At 47.2% G+C, this 21,857-nt stretch overlaps 1 protein-coding gene across 1 annotated transcript; it reads left to right on the top strand.

Annotated features, from left to right (window-relative positions):
• Positions 1-313: 313 nt before the first annotated feature.
• LOC123424925 lies at positions 314-4,126 on the top strand. The gene is made up of 4 exons (XM_045108611.1): positions 314-773; positions 2,852-3,052; positions 3,748-3,842; positions 3,922-4,126. Exons 1-4 carry the CDS (start codon positions 398-400, stop codon positions 4,030-4,032), a joined length of 783 nt encoding a protein of 260 aa, XP_044964546.1. The 5' UTR covers positions 314-397; the 3' UTR covers positions 4,033-4,126.
• The last annotated feature ends 17,731 nt before the right edge of the window (positions 4,127-21,857 follow it).

Here is a 21,857-nt window from a genome sequence, read left to right on the forward strand (position 1 = left end):
TAAAAAAGTCTCATGAATGGCTTTAATCAAGCATAAAAAATTGTCTTTTTACACAAACAACAAAAAAGTCCCTTTTCACCAAAAATTTATGCATGGACATATAATGTCCAGATGTACACGCGGAAAATTTTCTCGACTTTTTAAACTTTTTAAAATATATATTTAGACAATAGGTGCATCTACACCTATGAGCCAAAGTGAATTTCGCCTAAAAAAGTTGTTTTACAAAAGTGGAGTATAAACCAAGCACTCTTGCATTTGCTTTGCAATATTTGTTTTATATAACCCGGTTCCACGAGCAACTGTCCCGCATCATCTCATCATCTGTACCACGACCACTAGCATTCTGAGCCAGAGCCCCCTCCCGTCTCCGCCGCCGGAGCACCCTGCCAGTGCCATGGCCTCACCTCCGCGCGTCCTCCTCGGGCACATCCTCCTCCTCGTCCCCCTCCTACCGCTCCTCGCCTGCGCCGGACTCGTCCTCGAGGACGGCTACACCGTCTCCACGGTCTCCGACCTAAACCCCTCCGGGACCCACCCCTACGCGCTCCTCCCGCGGCCCCGCGCCGGGGACCTCGTCCTCCTCGACTCCGCCGGATCCACGCTCTACACCCTCCCCCTCCCCGTCTCCGCGGACGCCGGGCCGCGGAGGCTCGCGGGGGGCGCCGGCGCCCTCGGCGACGGCCACCCCCGCAGCATCGCCGTCGACGGCGCCGACAACGTCTACGTCGCCGACCGCGCCAACGGCTCCATCCGCAAGGTCGCGCCCTCCGGTGAGTTCGGTGAACTTGCTCGCCCGTTAGTACTTTGTTGGATCGTTCGCAGGGTTTAGTTAGGGTTTGTTCCATGCCGTCTTAAGAATGGTGGCGACGGCCGCATTAATGCCCGTGTTGGAATGTTGTGCACATGTCGCTTTCATCAGGCTGGGTTGTGTTGCAGTAAGTAGGTCGGAATTTTTCCTCGCGTTTCTGCTTCTTATTTGAGATAGCTTAGTAAATTTAGTTGCGGATGTGCCCCGTATACAGTGGAAGCATGCCTAGTATTATATACTATATACTATATCACTAATCCCCACAGATTTGGAGGCCTCTCATTCAATTGAGGTCATCAATTTAGAATTGGGTCACCGATTTTGACCTGATCAACAATTTATCACTCAATTACTTTAATCCTCTATAACACTAGGCTCCCTATTTTTTTAATGCCTCACAATCAATTAAGGTCACAGTTTGGAGTTGGGTCATCCAATTTTGACGGAGTCAACAATTTCACAATGAGCTCTCTCATTCATTTTTTAATACACCGTGCTCTCTAATTTTAAAGCTTCTCCCGTCAATTTTTGATTTTGGCTCCGTCAATCCTTTGTTGTGGCAATGAAATCTCTAACTTCGTTAAGCTATCCCGTTTTAAAGCCCCTCATTCAACTCTTCAATTTGGATTGGATACATAATTGATTGGGTCGTTCACCCTGGCTTCCTGGTGGGATCTCTCGATGAATGGGTGATAAAGCGAAAGTGTCGCTCATGACACGTTTAGCACCACCGTAACACACACGTCACACAACGTAAGTAACTTTCTCATGTTTTTGTACTAATTAAAATACGTCCTCCAATCACACGGTCAAAAAAATCCACCCAAACACCATAATAAAAAAAAAAAATGATAATAAACTCACGAACGATTCACTACAGATTGGTCATACCGAACATTTTCCCACTAATCACTTCCCTGATTTGCACCGTTGGCCCACTTTTTTGTTAATCTCTGACCATAAATTGACACATCCATCTGTAAGCATGATTCCGTAAAGTATGTCCATAGGAGTAGCATATCTGATAAAAAAATGCGCTTCCTTGTATCCCCACACGCCAAACCAACTAGTACGTAAATATTTTTCGCAGCTTCAAAAGAATTACATAAAACATGTACAACCCCAAGAATATAAGCGGCGCGTCAAAGCGTGCACTGCCCTTCTACTAATTGGCGAATTCGCAACTGCATATCTGCACCTTATGTGCGGCATATTTGTCACTAACCATGATTCGACGGTTTTTAATGAGCCTACCACTCATTTGTGGTTGTGACATCTCAATTTGTATGATATCATGATTGTGATGCTAATCCATGTCAACCAAAAGATGTTACTACATTGGATCTCAATCCTCACAACCTTTCCTTTTGGTTCCAGTCATCTCTAACAAGTCACCACTACTAAGCTAGTATGCCATTGCGTATGCCATTGCAAAACTAAGGAATGGTATTTCATCGCCCAGTACCTTCGTTTTCCCCATTCCTTATTTTCAGGGCTGTAAGATAACCATATGTAGTGGTGCCATGTAGTGTTTGTTAATCAGCTTGCCAATTCAGTACGTGGAAAAGTGAAGTCATGTACTCCCTCCATCCATATATATAGGACCTAATACGTTTTTTGAGGTTCCTTTTGACCATGGGGTAGAGCAATAAAATATGACATGGGTGATACACAAAGCATACCATTAGATTTATGTGTGAAAGGAGTTTCTAATGATATACTACCTCCGTTCCTAAATATAAAACCTTCTAGCGATTCCACTACGAACTACATACGGAGCAAAATGAATGAATCTACACTCTAAAATATGTCTATATACATCCGTATGTAATCCATATTGAAATCTTTAAAAGGTCTTATATTTAGGAATGGAGGAAGTAATTTTTATATCGTACATCTTATGTATTAGTAATTTTGTCAATGGTCAAAGGCAACCTCAAAAATCGTATTAGGCCCTATATATGTGGGTGGAGGAGTAAGCATTTTTGGCCAATAATGTGTTATTTCTCCTGATTACTTTCAAATGTATATAATTGGTAGGTTATACTACTACAATTGCTGGAGCATACTCAGCAGGGACTGGTCACAGGGATGAACCTGCGCAGAATGCCACCTTTTCCGCAGACTTTGAGCTTATTTATGTCCCCCAAATTTGTGCACTGTTGGTTGCTGACAGAGGAAATCGATTGATTAGACAAATCAAGCTAAAGCCAGAAGATTGTGCACATGAGAACCAGAAAGGTAAGTTCAGATGGGCTTCCTACTTGTGTCAGCATTACAATTACATAAACCAGTGAAGTTTACTGTTCCAGTATTGAACTGCTCTGGTTTTTAACTTCCTACCTGGTATTATCAGTAAATTGTAGCTTTGATGATCATGTGAGTTCCCTCATCTGGATATGCATCAGGGTTTTATCGTAGGTCCATGCATGTCACACATGCATGTATGTACAGAATTATATGTTAATTAATACCCCCCCAGTCCCAAAATAAGTGTTGCTGATTTAGGAGTTGGACTAAATTAGCGACACTTATTTTGGGACGGAGGGAGTATATGACATCAATGATGGGTTGTGTCAAGTTAAGGTGTCAGAATATTCAGCACTTTTACTGAAAAAATATTAACCTTCTTTGTTATTGAAATTGTGTTCTGTTCGTTGATCTGGAGATCAGAGTGATTATACATGATATTTCTCTTCGAGGACTGTGGGGTCGAAACATTTTTTTAGGGCGCTCTGCATATTTTGCTAAAAATTCCTACTACTGTGCTAGTGAGAATACTGATCTAATGTTTGCAGGCCCATTTATGAGATTCCGTTTGCGAAGAAAAAAATAGTTTTCATTAATTATCCTATGTAATTACTGGTTTTGCTATTAACATGTTATAAAAATTGCGATGGTCTCACACAGTTGGTATTATCTTCATGAACTAACAGGCTTGGGAACCACATCTACCTCAATCATTGCAATATTGGCTGCGCTCTTTGGTTCAATTATTGGGTTCTTAGTCAGGCATTTCTACCCTTTCCATGTGAGTGTGTCTCTGCTTCCTCTATTACTTCAGAAAAGATCTATACAGTAATTAAGACAGGTGTACCTGAAACATGTAGGCAGGAAGTCTCCATCAACCGCTTTTTCATCAGGATACAGAGGCAATACAGGAGAACCCAGAGGAAGGCCGCACTGATCAGCTTCTCCGACACCAGAAACGCAATTGCTAACTCCATGCTTTGTACCCTCCTGCTGAAACTAGTTAGAGCTGGTGTTGGCTACCTTACTGTTGTGTTACCTAGTATTAGGCTAGAGCGAGGAGTTGCCTGTAAGCCATCTCCTTCTCCTTCTCCTTCTCCTCCTCTTCTTGATCTAGACATGGCTGCTGCTACTACTCCTGCCATTGGTCTTGATAACGAAGAACTGCCTTCTACCGAGCTTTTGGGGGATTTCGTCGGCTTCGATGATAGTGACAGCGCTATGGATGAAGGTAATGGCTCCGCCTTTGATGGTAGTGCCAATGCTCAGGAGGAGGATAAAGAGGCGTCGCTTGACAGGGACTTGTTGGCGCTTCTTGATAACCCACAAGGCAGTTCTAAGAAAATAGATAGTATGATCAAGGCCAACTTATCGGACTTTTCAGGTCAAGACAAGTATTGCAACCCAGCTGTTAACCATTCTGGAGTAAGCAGGAGGTTCCATGGAGGTAGCAAGGTTCTCTGAGCTCGCTGTAAGTGAATATTAGTTGTGTTAGTGTCTAGTGTTTGCCTGCCTAAATGTCTAAATAACAACTGTGTTAGTATTTGCACGTATGGAAACCGTGCTCGTATGTCCTGTGGCAGTGGCATGGAACTATGTATATATATATATATATGTAATTAATGTACCTTGGTTACGGTGAACTAACTACGGTTGTTTTATGTGAATATAATTAGCTTTGGTCCCAATGGTTGGCTGATTGCTTAAGCCGCTTTGAAGTTCTATGGTGTTATTGTGAATTGTGAGGAACTAAGCCTGGCTGCAAATTAAAGAGCATGATTATAGTATGTTCGTCAATATTGAGCTTCGGATTATACCGCTGTGTCATTTGTATCAATATACCGCTGTGTCATTTGTATCAATATCTCTTCTTCGTGATCTTTTTCTTGGTATCTTATCTACTATCTACTACCACTATAAAAGAAAGAAAGGGCAGATCCAAATCACAATCCAAACTGTTTAATCATCTGTATTAATAAAAGCACGAGATGACAGTTTAATCATCTGTACTAATAAAAGCACGAGATGACAGATTCAACTATAGATCTGGAGCGTCTAATCACGTCATTAACGGTGTAAGTACGTTGTTAACGAAACTGAGCAACGAAACTCATCCCTCGGTAACCAAACCCCCGATATCAATCCCATCGCCGCTAATAACGAAACCTCCCCGGGAACCGCTCGCGCAGCCATCGCTCGCCCCTGCGCCCGTGCCGCTCGTCCTAGCCCCCGCTGGTGCCGCCGCTCGCCTCCGCCCCGCCGGTGCCGCCGCTCGCCGCTCACCCCCGCCAGCGCCGCCGCTCGCCCCCGCGCCGCTCGCCTCCGCCCCGCCGGTGCCGCCGCTCGCCGCTCACCCCCGCCGGCGCCGCCGCTCGCCCCCGCGCCGCTCGCCTCCGCCCCGCCGGTGCCGCCGGTCGTCGCTCACCCCCGCTCGCAGCTCGACCCTGCCCCCGTCGGTGTCGCCTCTCCCGTTCGCCCGCTCGGCCCGCCCCTGCCTCGCGCAGCCTCCGCTCGCTTGGCGCTCGTCCCCGCACCACCCGCTCGTCCGCTCGGCTCTCCCCCGCCTCGCGCATCCGCTGCTCGCCAACTGGCGCGCCGACGACACCCGTAGCCTTTTTGGTAAATCGTGTTTCGGTATTTAAGTTCAGTTATATGCTTGTATTGATCCGTACAAGTTTCCTCCCTTCGTTGCCGGTCTCATCTGATGGTGTTCTTCAAGAGACAGTTAAATGTTTCGACATGGATCTTCAGAGACAAAGTTCTGCACTCACATGTCGTAGTTTTTGTTTTATGTTCCACATCCGTTTAGTTTTGACTGTAGCTACCTGATAAACTGTGGAGGACTAGGGCCCTAGAAAATTAGAAAAATTATTATCGGAACTGCAGTTTATGCATGTTTGATTTTGAAGCTTCTGGTTGGCATTTGTCCATCATCTTTTCATAGTTGCTGATGCGCCAGTATTCTTAAAACTTTGTACGCCTACAAAGCTGCAACACTGAGTGAGAATAATTGTCCTGTGGCACATAATTCAGAGTTTCACCTTTTAATACTTAAGAAGTGTCATTTTATTTGAAATTTGTACAAATACATGCTTCTGGTCTGAGTCAGCACAACTGCCCTACGATGCAAAATTCAGAGATTTGCTACACATTCAGATTACTGCAAATGTCATAATTGCAAATACTTTTAAGGCATGCCACGTAATTGCAATAATTATCAATAATAAAGTCTCATATATTTTGTAATTTTTGGGTCCTTCGATCAGTCTATTCTGCGACAAAGGTCCCATTCATCTCTGGCAAATTCCGCTACAACCTCAACTGTACGTGTGCTTTAATTTATTTTCGTGTTGTTTTCTTGGGCCTTAGTGTTTTGTTTCTTGGTTGTTTTATGAACCATCACAATTAAGCCCCTGTTAACAATTTCAAAGGTGTAGGTTGGTCTGCAGCTCATGTGAGCAGAACTGAAGCACACTTTAGTCTATCCATGAGAAGTTGTTGTCGTCCTCCTCGCTGCCACCGCCAGAGCCGAAACTTGGAGGTAAGCCTCTTCTCCCCCCTCTGAGTTCTTCCCCTTTGCTTTGGACGATATATGTTCATGTCATTACTGTTCATTAATATCTTCTATTGTTCTAGCTGATAATCTTGACTTTTCCGGTGCTCATGGAGGTAGCTAAGGTATACCTATGATGTAGTCGACGAGGAGGCTTACCTATGATGCCCGTGCAATTGAAATGTTTGCAGGCCAGCCTATGATGTCAAGTTGGAGGCTTACTTATGATGTTTGGTTGTTGTACACGGAAATTTTGTGGGATTTGCTACACATTCAGATTACTGCAAATGTCATAATTGCAAATACCTTTAGAGGCATGCCATGTAATTGCAATACTTATCAATAATAAAGTCTTATATATTTTGTCATTTTCAGGTCCTTCGATCGGTCTATTCTGTGACAAAGGTCCCATTCATCTCTGGCAAATTCCGCTACAACCTCAATTGTACGTGTGCTTCAATCTATTTTCGTGTTGTTTTCTTGGGCCTTAGTGTTTTGTTTCTTGGTTGTTTGATGAACCATCACAATTAAGCCCCTGTTAACAATTTCAAAGGTGTAGCTTGGTCTGCAGCTCATGTGAGCAGAACTGAAGCACGCTTTAGTCTATCCATGAGAAGTTGTTGTCGTCCTCCTCGCTGCCACCGCCAGAGCCGAAACTTGGTGGTAAGCCTCTTCTCCCCCTCCGAGTTCTTCCGCTTTGCTTTGGACGATATATGTTCATGTCATTATTGTTCATTAATATCTTCTATTGTTCTAGCTGATAATCTTGACTTTTCCGGTGTTCATGGAGGTAGCTAAGGTATACCTATTATGTAGTCGACGAGGAGGCTTACCTATGATGCCCGTGCAATTGAAATGTTTGTAGGCCAGCCTGTGATGTTAAGTTGGAGGCTTACTTATGATGTTAGGTTGTTGTACACGGAAATTTTGTGGGATAGTTTGCAGATTGGGAGTTATGTTTTTTTGGTTGGTTTTTTAGATTGTTGTAGTTAAAATATGAGATGGAAGGCACACATTGAATACCGAGCTATGTTACAAATTTATAGATGGCCAGTCTATAGATTATAGGTATGAGTGGACTAAGTGAGAAAATACATGATTGTAGGTTGCTAATTATGCGTCTGTGTTCATGTGTGCGTGTTGTTATTACTGGAAGAGGTGGATTAGGGTGCACTGTTGAAGCATTTTGATTGCCCCGAGAGAAATGAGTACACTGCAACAAACAACGGTTTGCTTACTAACCTCATAAATATTTCAAGTGTAAGTCTCTAACTACATGAATATTGGTGTGCATGGAGCATTTTATTTCAAGTGTAAGTCTCTAACTATTCAGCATTCACAACATGGAGCATTTTATGGATTATGATTCTCCGAGTACAGCTACATTTAGTTCCCACTACTTGTAACAACCAGGCTGGACTGTTTTGTGTTGACTGCTGTCAAATACATGAACCTGAATGCTCATATATGCTTTGTATTTAATGTATACTTGTGTAGAAAAATAAAGTGGGTCTTCAACTGTTCAAGACAGTTATGGCTAATGCTAGCTTCAAAATGAGTCCCAGGCTTAACTGTTAATGTGCAAGCAAAATAGTAATAATTACTCATGCACTTAGAGTAATCTATTCTTCTGGAAATTATACAATCAATTAATTACTGTGCCTTCTGCTGTAGCGATTCTGAGAAAAAAATAATCATAAGGAAAGGTTCTATGCTCTAAACTGGAGTGAAACAAACACTATGCAGGGGACATTTGAATACTTCGCTGAAATGCCAATTATTGTTCTCTAAATGATAGTAAGTTTGATGCCATCTGGGCAATCAACTAAAGTCACAAATTATTGTTTTTGAACCAAATAAGGTAGATTTATTATTTATCATGACAACCAAACATGTTACTGTAGAAAAACAAGTTTGACTAAACTGAAGAACTGAACTGAAATCAGGAAAGAAAACATGGCGCAGAACTGCTAATACTTGTGTTGCATAAATCTGTAGGTAGCTCATTATTTGCACTGGTAAAGAATGTGGTGCTAAGTTCTAACATAGGCTACAAGAGCAGGAGCATGCCCATCGAGTTGTCGGGGTGCTCCAGCGTGGGGTGTTTATCGGGACGGTCACGCTCATGGGCCACTCGCTGTAGTTAGACTGTTGGACATGCCTGCCTAGGCGTTTTGGCTTTGAGGACGGTGTCGTGGACGTATGCGCTCATGTGCTCTCTGGTGGCAGGGCGATCAATGCTGGTTCTGCTCGAGTCCCTCCGTTGCCTCGGGTGAGGCCTCAGCTCCCCGCCTCCTCGTCCCCTCCTTCGACTCATGCATCTGATGCATTAGCTTGAGATAAGCCATTAGCGTATGGTGTGGAGGTGGCTCTGACAGCATGAGGTTGTGGTTTATTGGGCTTATAGTTTCGACCTCATTCAGTAATATGGAATGTATGTTTTGTTTTCTGCTATAGAGTTTTTTTCTACGCACTATGAGCTATGTTATTATTTTTTTTGGCAGCACACACTTCCACAGATGTCCACTTTTATGCAGCGGTATAGAAGGAATTACTGTGGGGAATTTTTTTAATACGTATTTGAAGGAGTGACGCATCCAGTTGACTCCCAACAACCAAGGCTTCACAGTAAGCTCAAATGGGAGGGGCTAAAACTCTGATCGTTTCCTAAAAAATTCTGTGAACTTCATATGGGCCTGAACTATAGGATTTCTTGCTTTATTGAATTATCTTTTCACATGGATGTTGCGTATTTCTTCAGTTGTCCTCAACAGGTCTAGAAGAATGTTTTTGACATGGTTAGAATAGTTTGAGCCCCTCGCTTTTGTATTGAAAAGATAGAGCGGAACCTGAAACACTACAACATTAGCTTTTGTAAGAATCAGCGGAAATTCATATTGCGCGAGCCCTAAGATAAAGAATGGTCGCAAATATTGTTTATGTCTCTGGGAATATAGTGGTACTATTACGCCGTGTTCTTGATCTTAATAGTCAACTGCTTCGGCATGCATGGTAGAGCAAACAAGAAGCTAATCTGCTGTTACTAACAGCTGGCAACCTAATGAATGAAGAAATTCACAAGATTACGCTAATCCTTTCATCCTCGCATCTCATAGGCTTGCACGTCCTCTTAGTAACTGCTCATCACAGCCTCCCCCCGAAAGGCCGCCCACTCGCCGCGCTCGCCCCGCCAGCGCCGCTCGTGACGTTCGCTGTGCTTGCCCGTGCCGCTCGCCTGACCTGCAAGAGATCAACCGGTCCGTCTTCTTCCAGGTTGCCATCCCTGGGGACGTGGATGCATGTGGGGCGCCCAACCGTCGGTGAACGAGGCCGCGCGTGTGAGGCTCTCCCGGATTCTCTCCGGTCATGCACTCCTTGCAGATGTGCTGCAATGCGTCTATGAGACCGTGGCCGCGGTGCCCTGGTCCTCACCTCCCGTTTGTATCTCCATTTTGTCCAAAGTAGCTCTGGGGTTGCAAGGTCTGATGATCCTGACAAGATTAGGATCAGGCGTTGGTGAGATTGGACTCCGAAGCTAGCCTTCGTTGTCGTCTCTCTGATGCAACACCCTTAATCCTCCGTTGAGAGGCACTTTCACGAGACTACTCCCGCGTCTCTACCGGTCGCACCGCCTCGAGCACCTGCAGATCCGTCCACCTGCGCCGGCGTGTCAGACATCGACGGGATCTTCATATGGTCAAACTGCATGCCTTCTCATCTTCTCCAATAACTGAGACCAATGGTGATATCTGACTGTCGGTGCACACTCAATGAGCAGACTTTATCTCATCCTCCTTGATACGCATCTAGCCAGTAAGTCTTTATCTAGCATCTGCACAGATTCTCTAACTTGCTTATAACACACAACCGGTGTCTTCATGTCAATGTTACATGATATATGTGTTGTGTGGCGTCAGGCCAAGCATCATGGCATTAATCTCATGCGTGGATGCCTTCTTTTTCTGTTTCCTTAGTATTTATAATGCTGACTTCATCCTCTTTTTCAGGTTGGGTATCTCAATCATCACATATTGAAAGTTACATTGGACACGTATATAGTTCCTAAACAATTTTTCTTTTGTCCAGTTTTTTCTTTGGTGTTGTACTTTTATCAGACTATATTTTCTACTTAAACCCGAGTTCAAAAAAGTAGAAAAAATGAGATCAAAGAAAATTCCAAAATGTGACAAATGCTTGAGTTTCTTGCAAAATTTCAGCCAAAAATAACATTATTAGAGGAGCTCTCACGAAAAAACACAAAATCACTGCTCGCGTCCGGCGGCGCAGCCTCTAGATTCGGCTACCCCTATTCTCGCTGTTGCATTTGGCACATCTTAGTTCTTTACGAAGTTGCCTCTGTTCCTTTCTGATGTCTCTTTGTCTTCCTCTTCCCCTTTGTGCAATCTATATCTTGATGTCTACTCATCTTGCAGGTCTCGTTCACTAGGCTGCTCGTGTCATTCCTACGGTCAGCTGCTACGCCCGCCTCAAGTCGCAGCAAGACGCCATTGGACATGATTGTAACACCTCTCTCCCTCTCATTCTCTTCTTTTTGTTGTTTGTTTTCTAAATCTCATATAGATCATGCAGCTTTTGATACGCCAAAACGCTGAATCATGTGCATTATGTTATCCAAGCAGGTTTCTTTCCTTTATCAACTGACTGACAATATAGATTAAGGAACACACACCTTCATTAGAGATGCAATTGTTGTAGTACAGACTTTTTCGTTACCGCTTGCTCCTACAATATTGACAAGCATTTCATAAGAGAGATAAAGTGTTTCCTAAAAATCATACATCTATGTGGATTGAACATACCATCATTAACCACACAAATAGGGGAACCATCGAGGCCTTTGGATAACTTCAATAAATGCATATCAATACAAACTTATGAAGTATATTCGTTGGAGAAATATTAGTGTTGAAGTCAAATAATATGCCCAGGCATCATGGACATATTTTTCTTTTGTATTGTTCTCTCTTGATTGTTGCTCGTCTAGGTTGCCGGTTGGGAAGAGGTTTGGTGGCGGCAAAGACGAGAACAAGGGGAAGCCGAAGTCCCCTGGATGTCGTGTTCATCACAGGTGCTCTATCTCTTCCATTTTTCATTTTTTGTACTTTATCCTAGAAAGGCTTTTTGTGGAAAATTAGGTTCAAAACTCAAATGTAGATTATAAACTACTCTTTTGGCTTTTACTGCTCTGCCCTTCAAATTGTTTTAAGAAAAACTGAAAGATAAATACAATAATTATGCATCTCATTATTCTAGCCAATTCGAAGCTTTGTCCCAAGTGCAAGCAAACCGTTGAAAAAATAAATACAGTATGAACTGACAAATCAACTAGGAGCCTGTTGATCTCCGAGTCTTTGAAACTTGATTATTATAACTATCATTATAACTGTCTAATAAGTCAGTATTGTTCAAGGCTTTCTGAACATGCATATTAGTACATACACATACAAGTTTGGTGTTATGGTTCGCTGAAATATTTGTAAATGTTTGACAAATTCGAGCCAGGATGCCGCCGTTTAGTTCTATGAACATGCTTTGTTATTAGTAAAGAAATGTCTGTTAGGTTGGCTTTGCAATTGCTACTTCACTAGCTCACCTTAACCTTAGAAAAATGGGGTTACAAGACAATTGTATTTTTATTGTTCACTATCCATCACAAAACTGAGCGTGAAATTTACGCCTCTTTCGTGTCTGCATTAGTAGCTTTCAATTGCATACAAATTTAATGACCATTTTGTTATCCAATCACTAATAAGGTTATGTTGTTAACACATAGATCTATTTTTACCAGTTGAAGAATCTTAACACCCAACTTATTTGAAAACTTAAAATAGATAGCATACAATTTTTTCTATTTGTGTCGGGTATACTATGAAATATCAACTATTATAATTTTTACGGATGCCTATATTTCTCAAAAGTTTCTTGCTGAACACGTACTTTTTTTCTTGTTGGCTCCATATACTATATTTCAGACGATCTTTATAATTTTATTTGGTGTATAATTTAATTAGGTGTTTAAATGGCCTTGGTTATCCCAATATGTAGTAAACACTTTTTGTCTCTTATTGTGTGGAATATTTTTCCTTGTTGGCTTCATATACTATGCATATGTATTTTTACCTATGGTCTGCTACTAAACTATCTATGTTAAACAAAGGATGTCATCCCCATAGTTGTAGGCATCCCTAAACAATAGATAATGTATTTGGACTGGAAAAATTTGTGACATATATGGGGATAGGGAGTTGGGGTTGGAAGGATCGGTTTAGCTATTAGTGACTTTTTATGCTCTTTTTGAACATGACAAGAAAAGTTGAATGGCATGTGCACATATTGGTGCCATGCTTTTGAAGCGTTGATGCAGACTAACAAGCATTTGTGTCGTAAAGCAATAAAAAGGTATTGTATATACATGTTTCTAGCCTTTTTCCTATTTTCATTCCCATTTGTTTATCCGGGCACTTGCTAATCTTACAAGCTATCTATTGTATATTGTCATGATGCCTTTGTTGCATTGAGATATACACTGAGGTGATACCATGTTGATTTGCATGTAGGGTTCTGAAAGGAATGAAATTACGAGGCAATGTTGATTTGCATGTTATGCATCTTGACCAACTTATTTGATGATGTTTAACTCCTGATTCTCTCATTCTTCTGTACCAGTTGCTAAATGAGGCTGGTTTCTCCTGTCAATTATAGGTGTAAAATAAAGTCACAATATGACCAAGCAATGAAAAAAATGCTACCTTCATATGATTGTCAATCTTTTTAACTAACCGTCTCATGCAATGGAGTAAATGTATTCACAGCATGATGTGCACATACTCACATCTATAGTAGCTTATATCGGATGATGGTGAGGATAGGGTCGGACATGTACCTACTTGTGCGGTGGCATGAAAGGTCCCCTCCGTTTGCAATGCAAACAAAAAGGCATTGTTGACTGAATTCAAAAGAACATGCACCACTCAAATCTAAGAAATCACCCCTCCCCTCTTTCCTTGCAAGGTCAATCCAACAAGCAAGCCATTTCCCTCGCTAGGTAAGCAGGTGCATTAGATTGTTCTCTTGGAGGAAAGAATTCTCAAATGTACTAGATTGAGCAATATAGTTGCGGGCTTCAAAGATTAATGTTGATTAATGTTCTTGCGTTTGATTCGAAATATATCACTAGACTCAGTGAACCTATGACTATATATTTTATCTATAGAGACATTTGATTGTCTTCTATATGTGACATACTATAAGACTATGAGATGGCTCCTAACTAAGATGAATGAGAAAATTTCATGTTGTGGTTACACGTGCGTTGCACGTGCAATGTTACTAGTACTATAAAAAGAGCAAGTTGTCAAGATCCAACACATCAAGTTTTGATTATTGCCAAAAGTTACTAGCTTGAAAGTGGACACCAACACATATGCACACATGCAAGTTCGGATTATTTTCAAAATCATTTGTCTACCAATCATGGGATATAGGGTGTTGGCGTGGAAACTACCATGTCGACAACTTCAAGTAATTATCAAAACTGCTAGCTTTAAATAAAAATCAACACCAATACATCTCCTTGATAGGAAAATATTCTTATATAAAGCAAACGCTTCCGAGGAAACATGGAAATTACTGTCTGGTCATGTTCATCATGTTAAGTTGATTCACGTTCGTTACTTTGATATGTGGGTGGACCGATGCTAAGGTGTTATTCTTACTTCAACAAGCAACCCACTTATGCTTACCCTCTCTCACAAGCATCCACAACTATGAAAGAAGAATTAAGATAAATCTAACCATAACATGAAACATATGGATCCAAATCAACCCCTTACGAAGCAACACATAAAATAAGGTTTAAACTCATATCACTCTTGCAACTCATCATCTACTTTTTACTTTACAATGCCTTCCCTCAGACCCATAACATGGTGAAGTATCGTGTAGTCGACGTTCACACGACACCACTAAGAGAAGCAACAACATACACATCATAAAAATATCGAACGAATACCAACTTCACATGATTACTTATAACAAGACTTCTTCATGTCCTCAGCAACAATAATAACTAATCACACCTCATTAACATGTTCAAGATCAGAGGTATAATAATAGTAGTTAAGTATTTGAACATAATATTTTTCACCAAGTAATCTAACAAGCATCAACTACAAGATGTAATCAACACTAGTAGTAACCCACATGTATCAATCTGAGGTTTTGAGGCAAAGATTGTATACAAGAGATGAACTAGGGTTTGAAGATGAGATGGTGCTGGTGAAGATGTTGATGAAGAATGGTCCTCCCACGAAGGAGGAAGCGTTGGTGATGATGATGACTTCGATTTCCCCCTCCCGAAGAGGAATTTCCCCGACAGAATCTCTCTACCAGAGAGCAAAAGGGCCTCTCCCAGGTTTCTGCCTCGAGACGGCGGCGCTTCGTCCCAAAAGTATCCTTATGATTTTTTCTAGGTCAAAACACACCATATAGGAGAAGAAGGGGCCGGGAGACCAGCTGGTGGACCACAAGGCAACATGGCGCGCCTAGGGGGGTGGGCGTGCCCTGTTGGCTCGTGGCCAGCAGGTGGCCCCCTGGTATATCTTGGACCAATAATTTATATATTCCATAAATATTCTCCGTGAAATTTCAGGTCATTTGGAGTCCAGTAATTTTTCACCCTTTTTATTGATTTTCAGGTCCAGAATTCTAGTTTTCAGTATTTTCCCTCTTTGTGGTGTACCTTGCATATTGAGAGAGAAAATACATAAGAATTGTATAATAATGAGGAATAGTGTACAATAATATCGTAGATATCAATAAAAATTCATGATGCATGATGGACGTTGTCGGGGGGATAACCCCGGGGTAGGCTCATCAAGCCTGTTCCTTCATTTCCGGCCCAATGGGCATGCACGTATACAGATTCCCAAGGCCCAAGTCTTCTAGCCGGCTAGGCAGCGCCTACCGGCTAGAGGACGAGGCGGCCATCCCTCTGGCCGGCCAGGCAACCCCAGCCGGCTAGAATCGAGGCGGCCTCCTCTTCTGAGCCGGCCTGGTCCCGCCAGCCCGGCTAGGGAGGAGGCAGCCGCACATAAGCCGGCTAGCCGGCCGAAGAGCACAAGTCACATCAGATCGTAGGTCAGGATAAGACCTTACGATTAAAGGTAGCTACGCGTCAGCAAAGGTACTGGATCGGGGCGCCCGGCAGGTACGAGCGTCGGCGGCCACGCTGCTGACCTACCCCGGCTCTGATCCATCACCTAGCATAGTGTCGGACCGTCACACTCCCACTCCATTACTCCACTCGGCGTGGGGAACATTGGAGGCGGCCGTACTACCTGCCCATGACGAATCTCACGGGGAGACGCTTGACGTACAACGCGTGCTCAACGTCAACCTCACGCGAGAGCCTCATTGGCTAGCCGGCGGGTCCCACTGCCAATCGAGACCATGCAGCCGACGGGCCCCTCAAGCGACAAGACAAGACTCTTGTGGGCCCCTGGCCAGCCGGCGAGGCTGCCAGCCGGGTCCCACCCTTGTACCCTTTATCCATATTGTAGGCCGGCGGGTTCGTCTATAAAACCCCCTGGTCGCCCTCCATGCAGGGGGGCGATCATTCAACAGTCAGACAACACATCACATTCACCAACCACCGAGAGAGAGGCAGAGACGAGCCGTCTGCTCCCCTCTTCCTCCTCCCAACACAGCTCGAGGAGCAACATTGTACTTTGTTCATACACATCAAACACTCCGGCAAGATTAGGGGTATTATCTCTACGGAGAGCCCTGAACCTGGGTACATCGTGCGTCCCATGCGTGTACCAACCTTGTTCCCAGCGTCCACCTTTGTCCCTTCGGTTCTCACCGACTTTAGCCTACCTATGTCATATGTTGTGAGTATTCACCGACATTTGGCGCCCACCGTGGGGCCGACCGCGACATCGGCTGGCTTTACGCGCTGGGCGGGGCCCCGCACCTACACCACTGGATGCATCGCGTCCGGATCAGTTTGCATGCCCGTGGAGCCCGCTTTCGACGAGGCAACACCCATGATGATCGACGTCCCCATCCGCCATGTGGATTCAGACGAAGATTCTGATGACGAGGCGCTCCCTAGCATCGTCGTCGCTGCTATGGAGAACCTCAGCGTTCTCTTCAGCGACCTTCGTCTCAACGACGGCCCGCGCTACTTCGGCGAGGACTTCGACGTTGAGGCGCTCTGCGCCAGCTTCAGCAGGCTCTCTATCGCTGAGATGCCTGCCCACGACGTATATCCCAGCAACGTCCCCATCTTTGACGGCCCTCCGCCGTCGGTGGGGTTCTTCACCCCATACCACGTTGCTGCCGTCTCCAACACCGTGGAAGTGATGGTTATCAGTGCCGGCACCGGCACGGCTCCCGGCAAGGCCTCAGCAGGCGCTGGCGAGCCCGCTGCTGCCACTGCCGATATTCTTCGGGACGCCATCGCCGGCCTGAAGACACCCGTCACCAAATCCGCAAACCCTGCTGACGCCCGGGCTTCGCTGGAGGAGGCTCGCAAGCGTATCCTGGAGGAGGGCATCGCTGTAGCTTCGACGAAACGTCGGTTGGAGGCTACGCAACGCGAGTATAACTCCGCATACGGCCTTACTCCAATTTCCGAGGCCCCTAGCCGGCTTGGATCGGTCCGCAGCCGCGGCCGGTTCATCGCCGAAGTCCTCGGCGGCGATCTGCCCACCTACGAGACTCCTGCGGACAACATGCGAGCGACGCAGGGAGCCATGGAGGAGATGGCAAGCCTGGAAGGCGAGGAGCGCGCTTTCCAGGAGAAGCGGGTCAAGGACCTCCTTGACGCCGCCAACCAGCAACACGCTCGGCTTGACCCCAGTCAGGCTCAATCGGAGTCCCCGGGACCCAACTCAGGGGCACGCCGCAACCCTAGCGGTCAACATCATGCAGAAGGATCTTCCTCGCATTGCCCTTCCGTCCGGAGGGGCGAGGGAAGCCAAGACCGGCGCTCTGAGCGCCAGAGCGAGCACACTTCGGGCTTGCGTCGCGGAGGCGACGAGGATGATTCAGAGTGTGAGATTCTTCCCCCACGAAGAACTCACGTCTCTGGCTCACGAGGCGCCTCCCCTCTCGCCACCAGGGCTGGCGCTCACGCCACCCAGGATGAGCGGGACGCCCGCTGATGTCTCATTGTCCTGGCCCAGTCAGCCCTCCTAGAGGAAGACGGTCCCTTCAGCCCCCGGATCGGCGGGGAGCCGTTCCCCGGAGGTTTCACCCTACCTCGGGACACGCCAAAATACAATGGCACGGCCAAGCCAGAGGACTGGCTGATTGACTACACCACGGCCGTCGGCATTGCCAGGGGCAACAAGCGCGTAGCAGTCCGCTACGTGCCACTCATGTTGACCGGCTCGGCCCGGACTTGGCTTAACAGCCTCCCGGCCGGCAGTGTCAACTCCTGGGTGGACTTCGAGGAGGCGTTCGTCCGCAACTTCACTGGCACCTACAAGCGCCCTGGCCGGTCCCACGAGCTGGCCATGTGCGTCCAGAAGGCCAACGAACCCCTTCGCGACTACGTCACCCGGTGGACTGAGCTCCGTAATTCCTGCGAGGGGGTGCATGAGGTACAAGCCATCCAGTACTTCATCACGATTGCCGAGACGGCACGCTCCTTGAGCACAAGCTCATGTGCACCGAGCCCACCTCTCTGGCGGTGCTCATGGCCAAGGCGGACAAATACGCCACGGCCGACTCAGCGATGCGCATCAAGGTGACCGCCTCAGACAAGGTTGTGCCTACGCCGGCTACTCCCAAGCCGGCTGGTGACAACCGAGGCGGCCAGAACAACTACAAGCGCAAGGCGGATCAGATGGATCCCCGCTCCAACAACAAGTTGGTGGCCAGCGTGGAGGGCGAAGCATCGGCTCCTCAAGCCGGCCCTCCACGAAAGCGTCCCAACAAAGGCAACACCAACTGGCTGCCCAAGCAGTCCTTTGAGCAGCTGCTCGACGCCCCCTGCAAGATACATTCTCGGGCGCATCCGTCTTCCCACACCCTTCAACAATGCAGCTTTGCGCGCCGGCTGTCGCAAGGGGATGGCCTGCCGGCTCCTCCGGGTGCGCAGGCGGCCCCTCGTGCACCGGCTCCCAACCACGCTCCGGCTCCGCCGCCGCCGCCTCGCGACGACGGTCATCACCAAGACGACTACCCTCATCAAGACGGAGCGTTCGTCGTCTTCACCAGCGAAGGCGACGACAAGCACAACCTGCGCCAGAGGCGGCGCGAGGTAAACGCCACTGTCTCTCCGGTTCCCCAGTACATGCATTGGTCTGATAAACCAATCACATGGAGCCGGGTGAACCATCCTGCGGTGATGCCCAACCCGGGATCATACGCGCTCGTCCTCGACCCCACCTTCGCCTCCAAGAGGCTCACCTGCCAATTCTCCCGGGTGCTGGCCAATGGCGGCAGCAGCATCAACATCCTCTACCTCGACACTCTCCTCAAGATCGGGCTCAAGGAGACGGACGTCCTACCGACCAGTACTGTCTTCCATGGCATCATGCCTGGGCAGTCCTGCTCGCCTATCGGCAAGATCCAGCTGGACGTCCTCTTCGGTGACAAAGCCCACTTCCGCCGAGAGTCCATATGGTTCGAGGTAGTGGATCTCAGTAGCCCGTATCACGTGCTGCTAGGAAGACCGGCTTTGGCCAAGTTTATGGCTATTCCGCATTACGCCTACCTAAAGATGAAGATGCCGGGTCCCAAGGGCATCATCACTGTTGTTGGCGACTACAAGAAGTCGCTCGAGTGTGCCCAAGATAGCAGTCGTCTTGCCGACGCCTTGGTGATTGCTGAGGAGAAGCGGCAGAACGACCGGCTCGTGGCCCAGGCTACCGAGCAGTCGATGATTCCTTCTCCTCCGTCCCAATCGGCCGACGAGGGCTCTTTCAAGCCGGCTAAAGAGACCAAGCAGGTCCCACTCGACCCTGCCAACCCGAAGCAGTGCATCACCATCGGGGCTGGCCTCAACCCCAAATAGGAAGGCGAGCTCGTCGACTTCCTCCGTGAGAATCGGGACATCTTTGCATGCCCCCAAGGAAATGCCGGGTGTTCCGAGGAAGTACGCCGAGCACAAACTACATGTGCGACCGGATGCGAAGCCGGTGAAACAACCCCTGCGTCGCTTCGCCGAAGGGAAGCGGCGCACGATCGGAGAAGAAATCACCCGGCTCCTTGCAGCCGTCTTCATCATGGAGGTTTTCCACCCGGACTGGCTGGCTAACCCAGTCCTGGTGCTGAAGAAGAACAACACATGGCGAATGTGTATTGATTACACTAGCCTGAATAAGGCCTGTCCGAAAGACCCTTTTGCATTGCCTAAGATAGATCAAGTGATCGACTCCACTGTAGGCTGCGAACTGCTATCGTTTCTGGACGCTTATTCAGGCTACCATCAAATCAAGCTCGATCCAGCTGATCGCCTGAAGACCTCCTTCATCACGCCCTTCGGGGCCTACTGCTACACCACCATGACGTTCGGTCTGAAGAACGCAGGTGCGACATTCCAACGCTGCATGCAGCAGTGCCTACTGCCACAGATTGGCTGAAACATCCACGTCTATGTGGATGACATCGTCGTCAAGACGAAGCAGCACTTCAGCCTCCTCGACGACCTGCGGGAGACGTTCGCCAATCTGCGCGAATACAAGATCCGGCTCAACCCTGAGAAGTGCGCCTTCAGTGTTCCAGGCGGCAAACTCTTGGGGCTCTTCGTGTCCGCCCGCGGCATCGAGGCGAACCTCGAGAAGATCGGCACCATCGAGCGGATGGTGCGGCTGGCTCGAATCCTCGACGTCCAGAAGTTCGCCGGCTGCTTGGAGTCCCTTAGCCGGTTCGTCAGCCGGCTTGGCGAGAAGGCCCTTCCAATCTACCAGCTCATGAAGAAGACAACGAAGTTCGAGTGGAACGACCAGGCGGACGAAGCCTTCTGCGACCTCAAGCGGGTAACCTCGAGCCTGCCGATCTTGGCAGCACCGTCTCAAAGGGAACCCATAATCATATACATTGCGGCGACCACTCGCGTGGTTAGCGTAGTGTTGGTAGTTCAGCGTAAAGAGGAAGGCAAGGCCCTGCCAGTGCAGCGCCATGTCTATTACCTTAGCGAGGTCTTGTGCGCCTCTAAAGAGAACTATCCACATTATCCAAAAAATGTGTTATGGGGTTTACCTTGCTGCAAAGAAGTTAAAGCAATACTTCCAAGAGCATGCCATCACTGTGGTGAGCACTGCTCCTCTTTCAGAGATCATGGGCAACCGTGATGCCACGGGCAGGATTGCCAAATGGTCCATCGCCATGGCGGACCATGATATTCGGTACGAACCTCGCACCGCCATCAAATCTCAGGTGGTGGCCGACTTCTTAGTCGACTGGGCCGAGACCCAGTTTGAGCCACCGCCTCCAGACTCCATGCATTGGCGAATGCACTTCGACGGCTCGAAGATGCGGACATGGCTGGGAGCCGGCATCGTCCTGACGTCTCCGAAAGGGGACCAACTCAAGTACGCTCTCCAGATCCATTTCGCCGCCTCCAACAACGTTGCCGAGTACGAAGCACTGGCTCATGGCCTCCGACTTGCCAAGGAGATCGGCATCCGGCGGCTCATATGCTTCGGCGATTTAGACTTAGTGGTGCAGCAGGTCTCTGGCGAATGGGACGCCAGGGACACCAACATGGCGAGTTACCGCTTCCTCATCCAGCAGCTCAGCGGTCCTTTTGAGGGCTGTGAGTTTCACCACGTTCCTAGGGCAGAAAATGAGGTGGCCGATACACTGGCGAAGATTGGCTCCACGAGACAGGCCATTCCAGCCGGCGTCTCCCTCGAGCAACTCCATAAGCCGTCTATCAAGCCGTCTCCCGAGTCAGCATCGATCTTTGTGCCGGCCCACTCTACGGTGCAAGCGCCGTCGGCCCCGTCAGTTATGCCAACTGCGGACCCCACGCTGATTGCGCTGACTGCGCCGACTCCAAAAGCGGCACCGACTGAATCCACGGTGCAAGCACCGTTGGCTCCACCAACTACGCGGCTGCACTTCCTATGCTGACTCTATTGGTCCCACCGACTCCAATGGCGGCGCCGGCTATGACAACAACCCCGGCTCTGCCTGGACTCGAATACTCCCAGTGGGTGGACGTCATGGAGGTAGACGATGAGCCGGCTGCCGCGACAGCAC

The sequence above is a fragment of the Hordeum vulgare genome, chromosome 2H (assembly GCF_904849725.1).
Source record: "Hordeum vulgare subsp. vulgare chromosome 2H, MorexV3_pseudomolecules_assembly, whole genome shotgun sequence".
NCBI lineage: Eukaryota > Viridiplantae > Streptophyta > Magnoliopsida > Poales > Poaceae > Hordeum > Hordeum vulgare.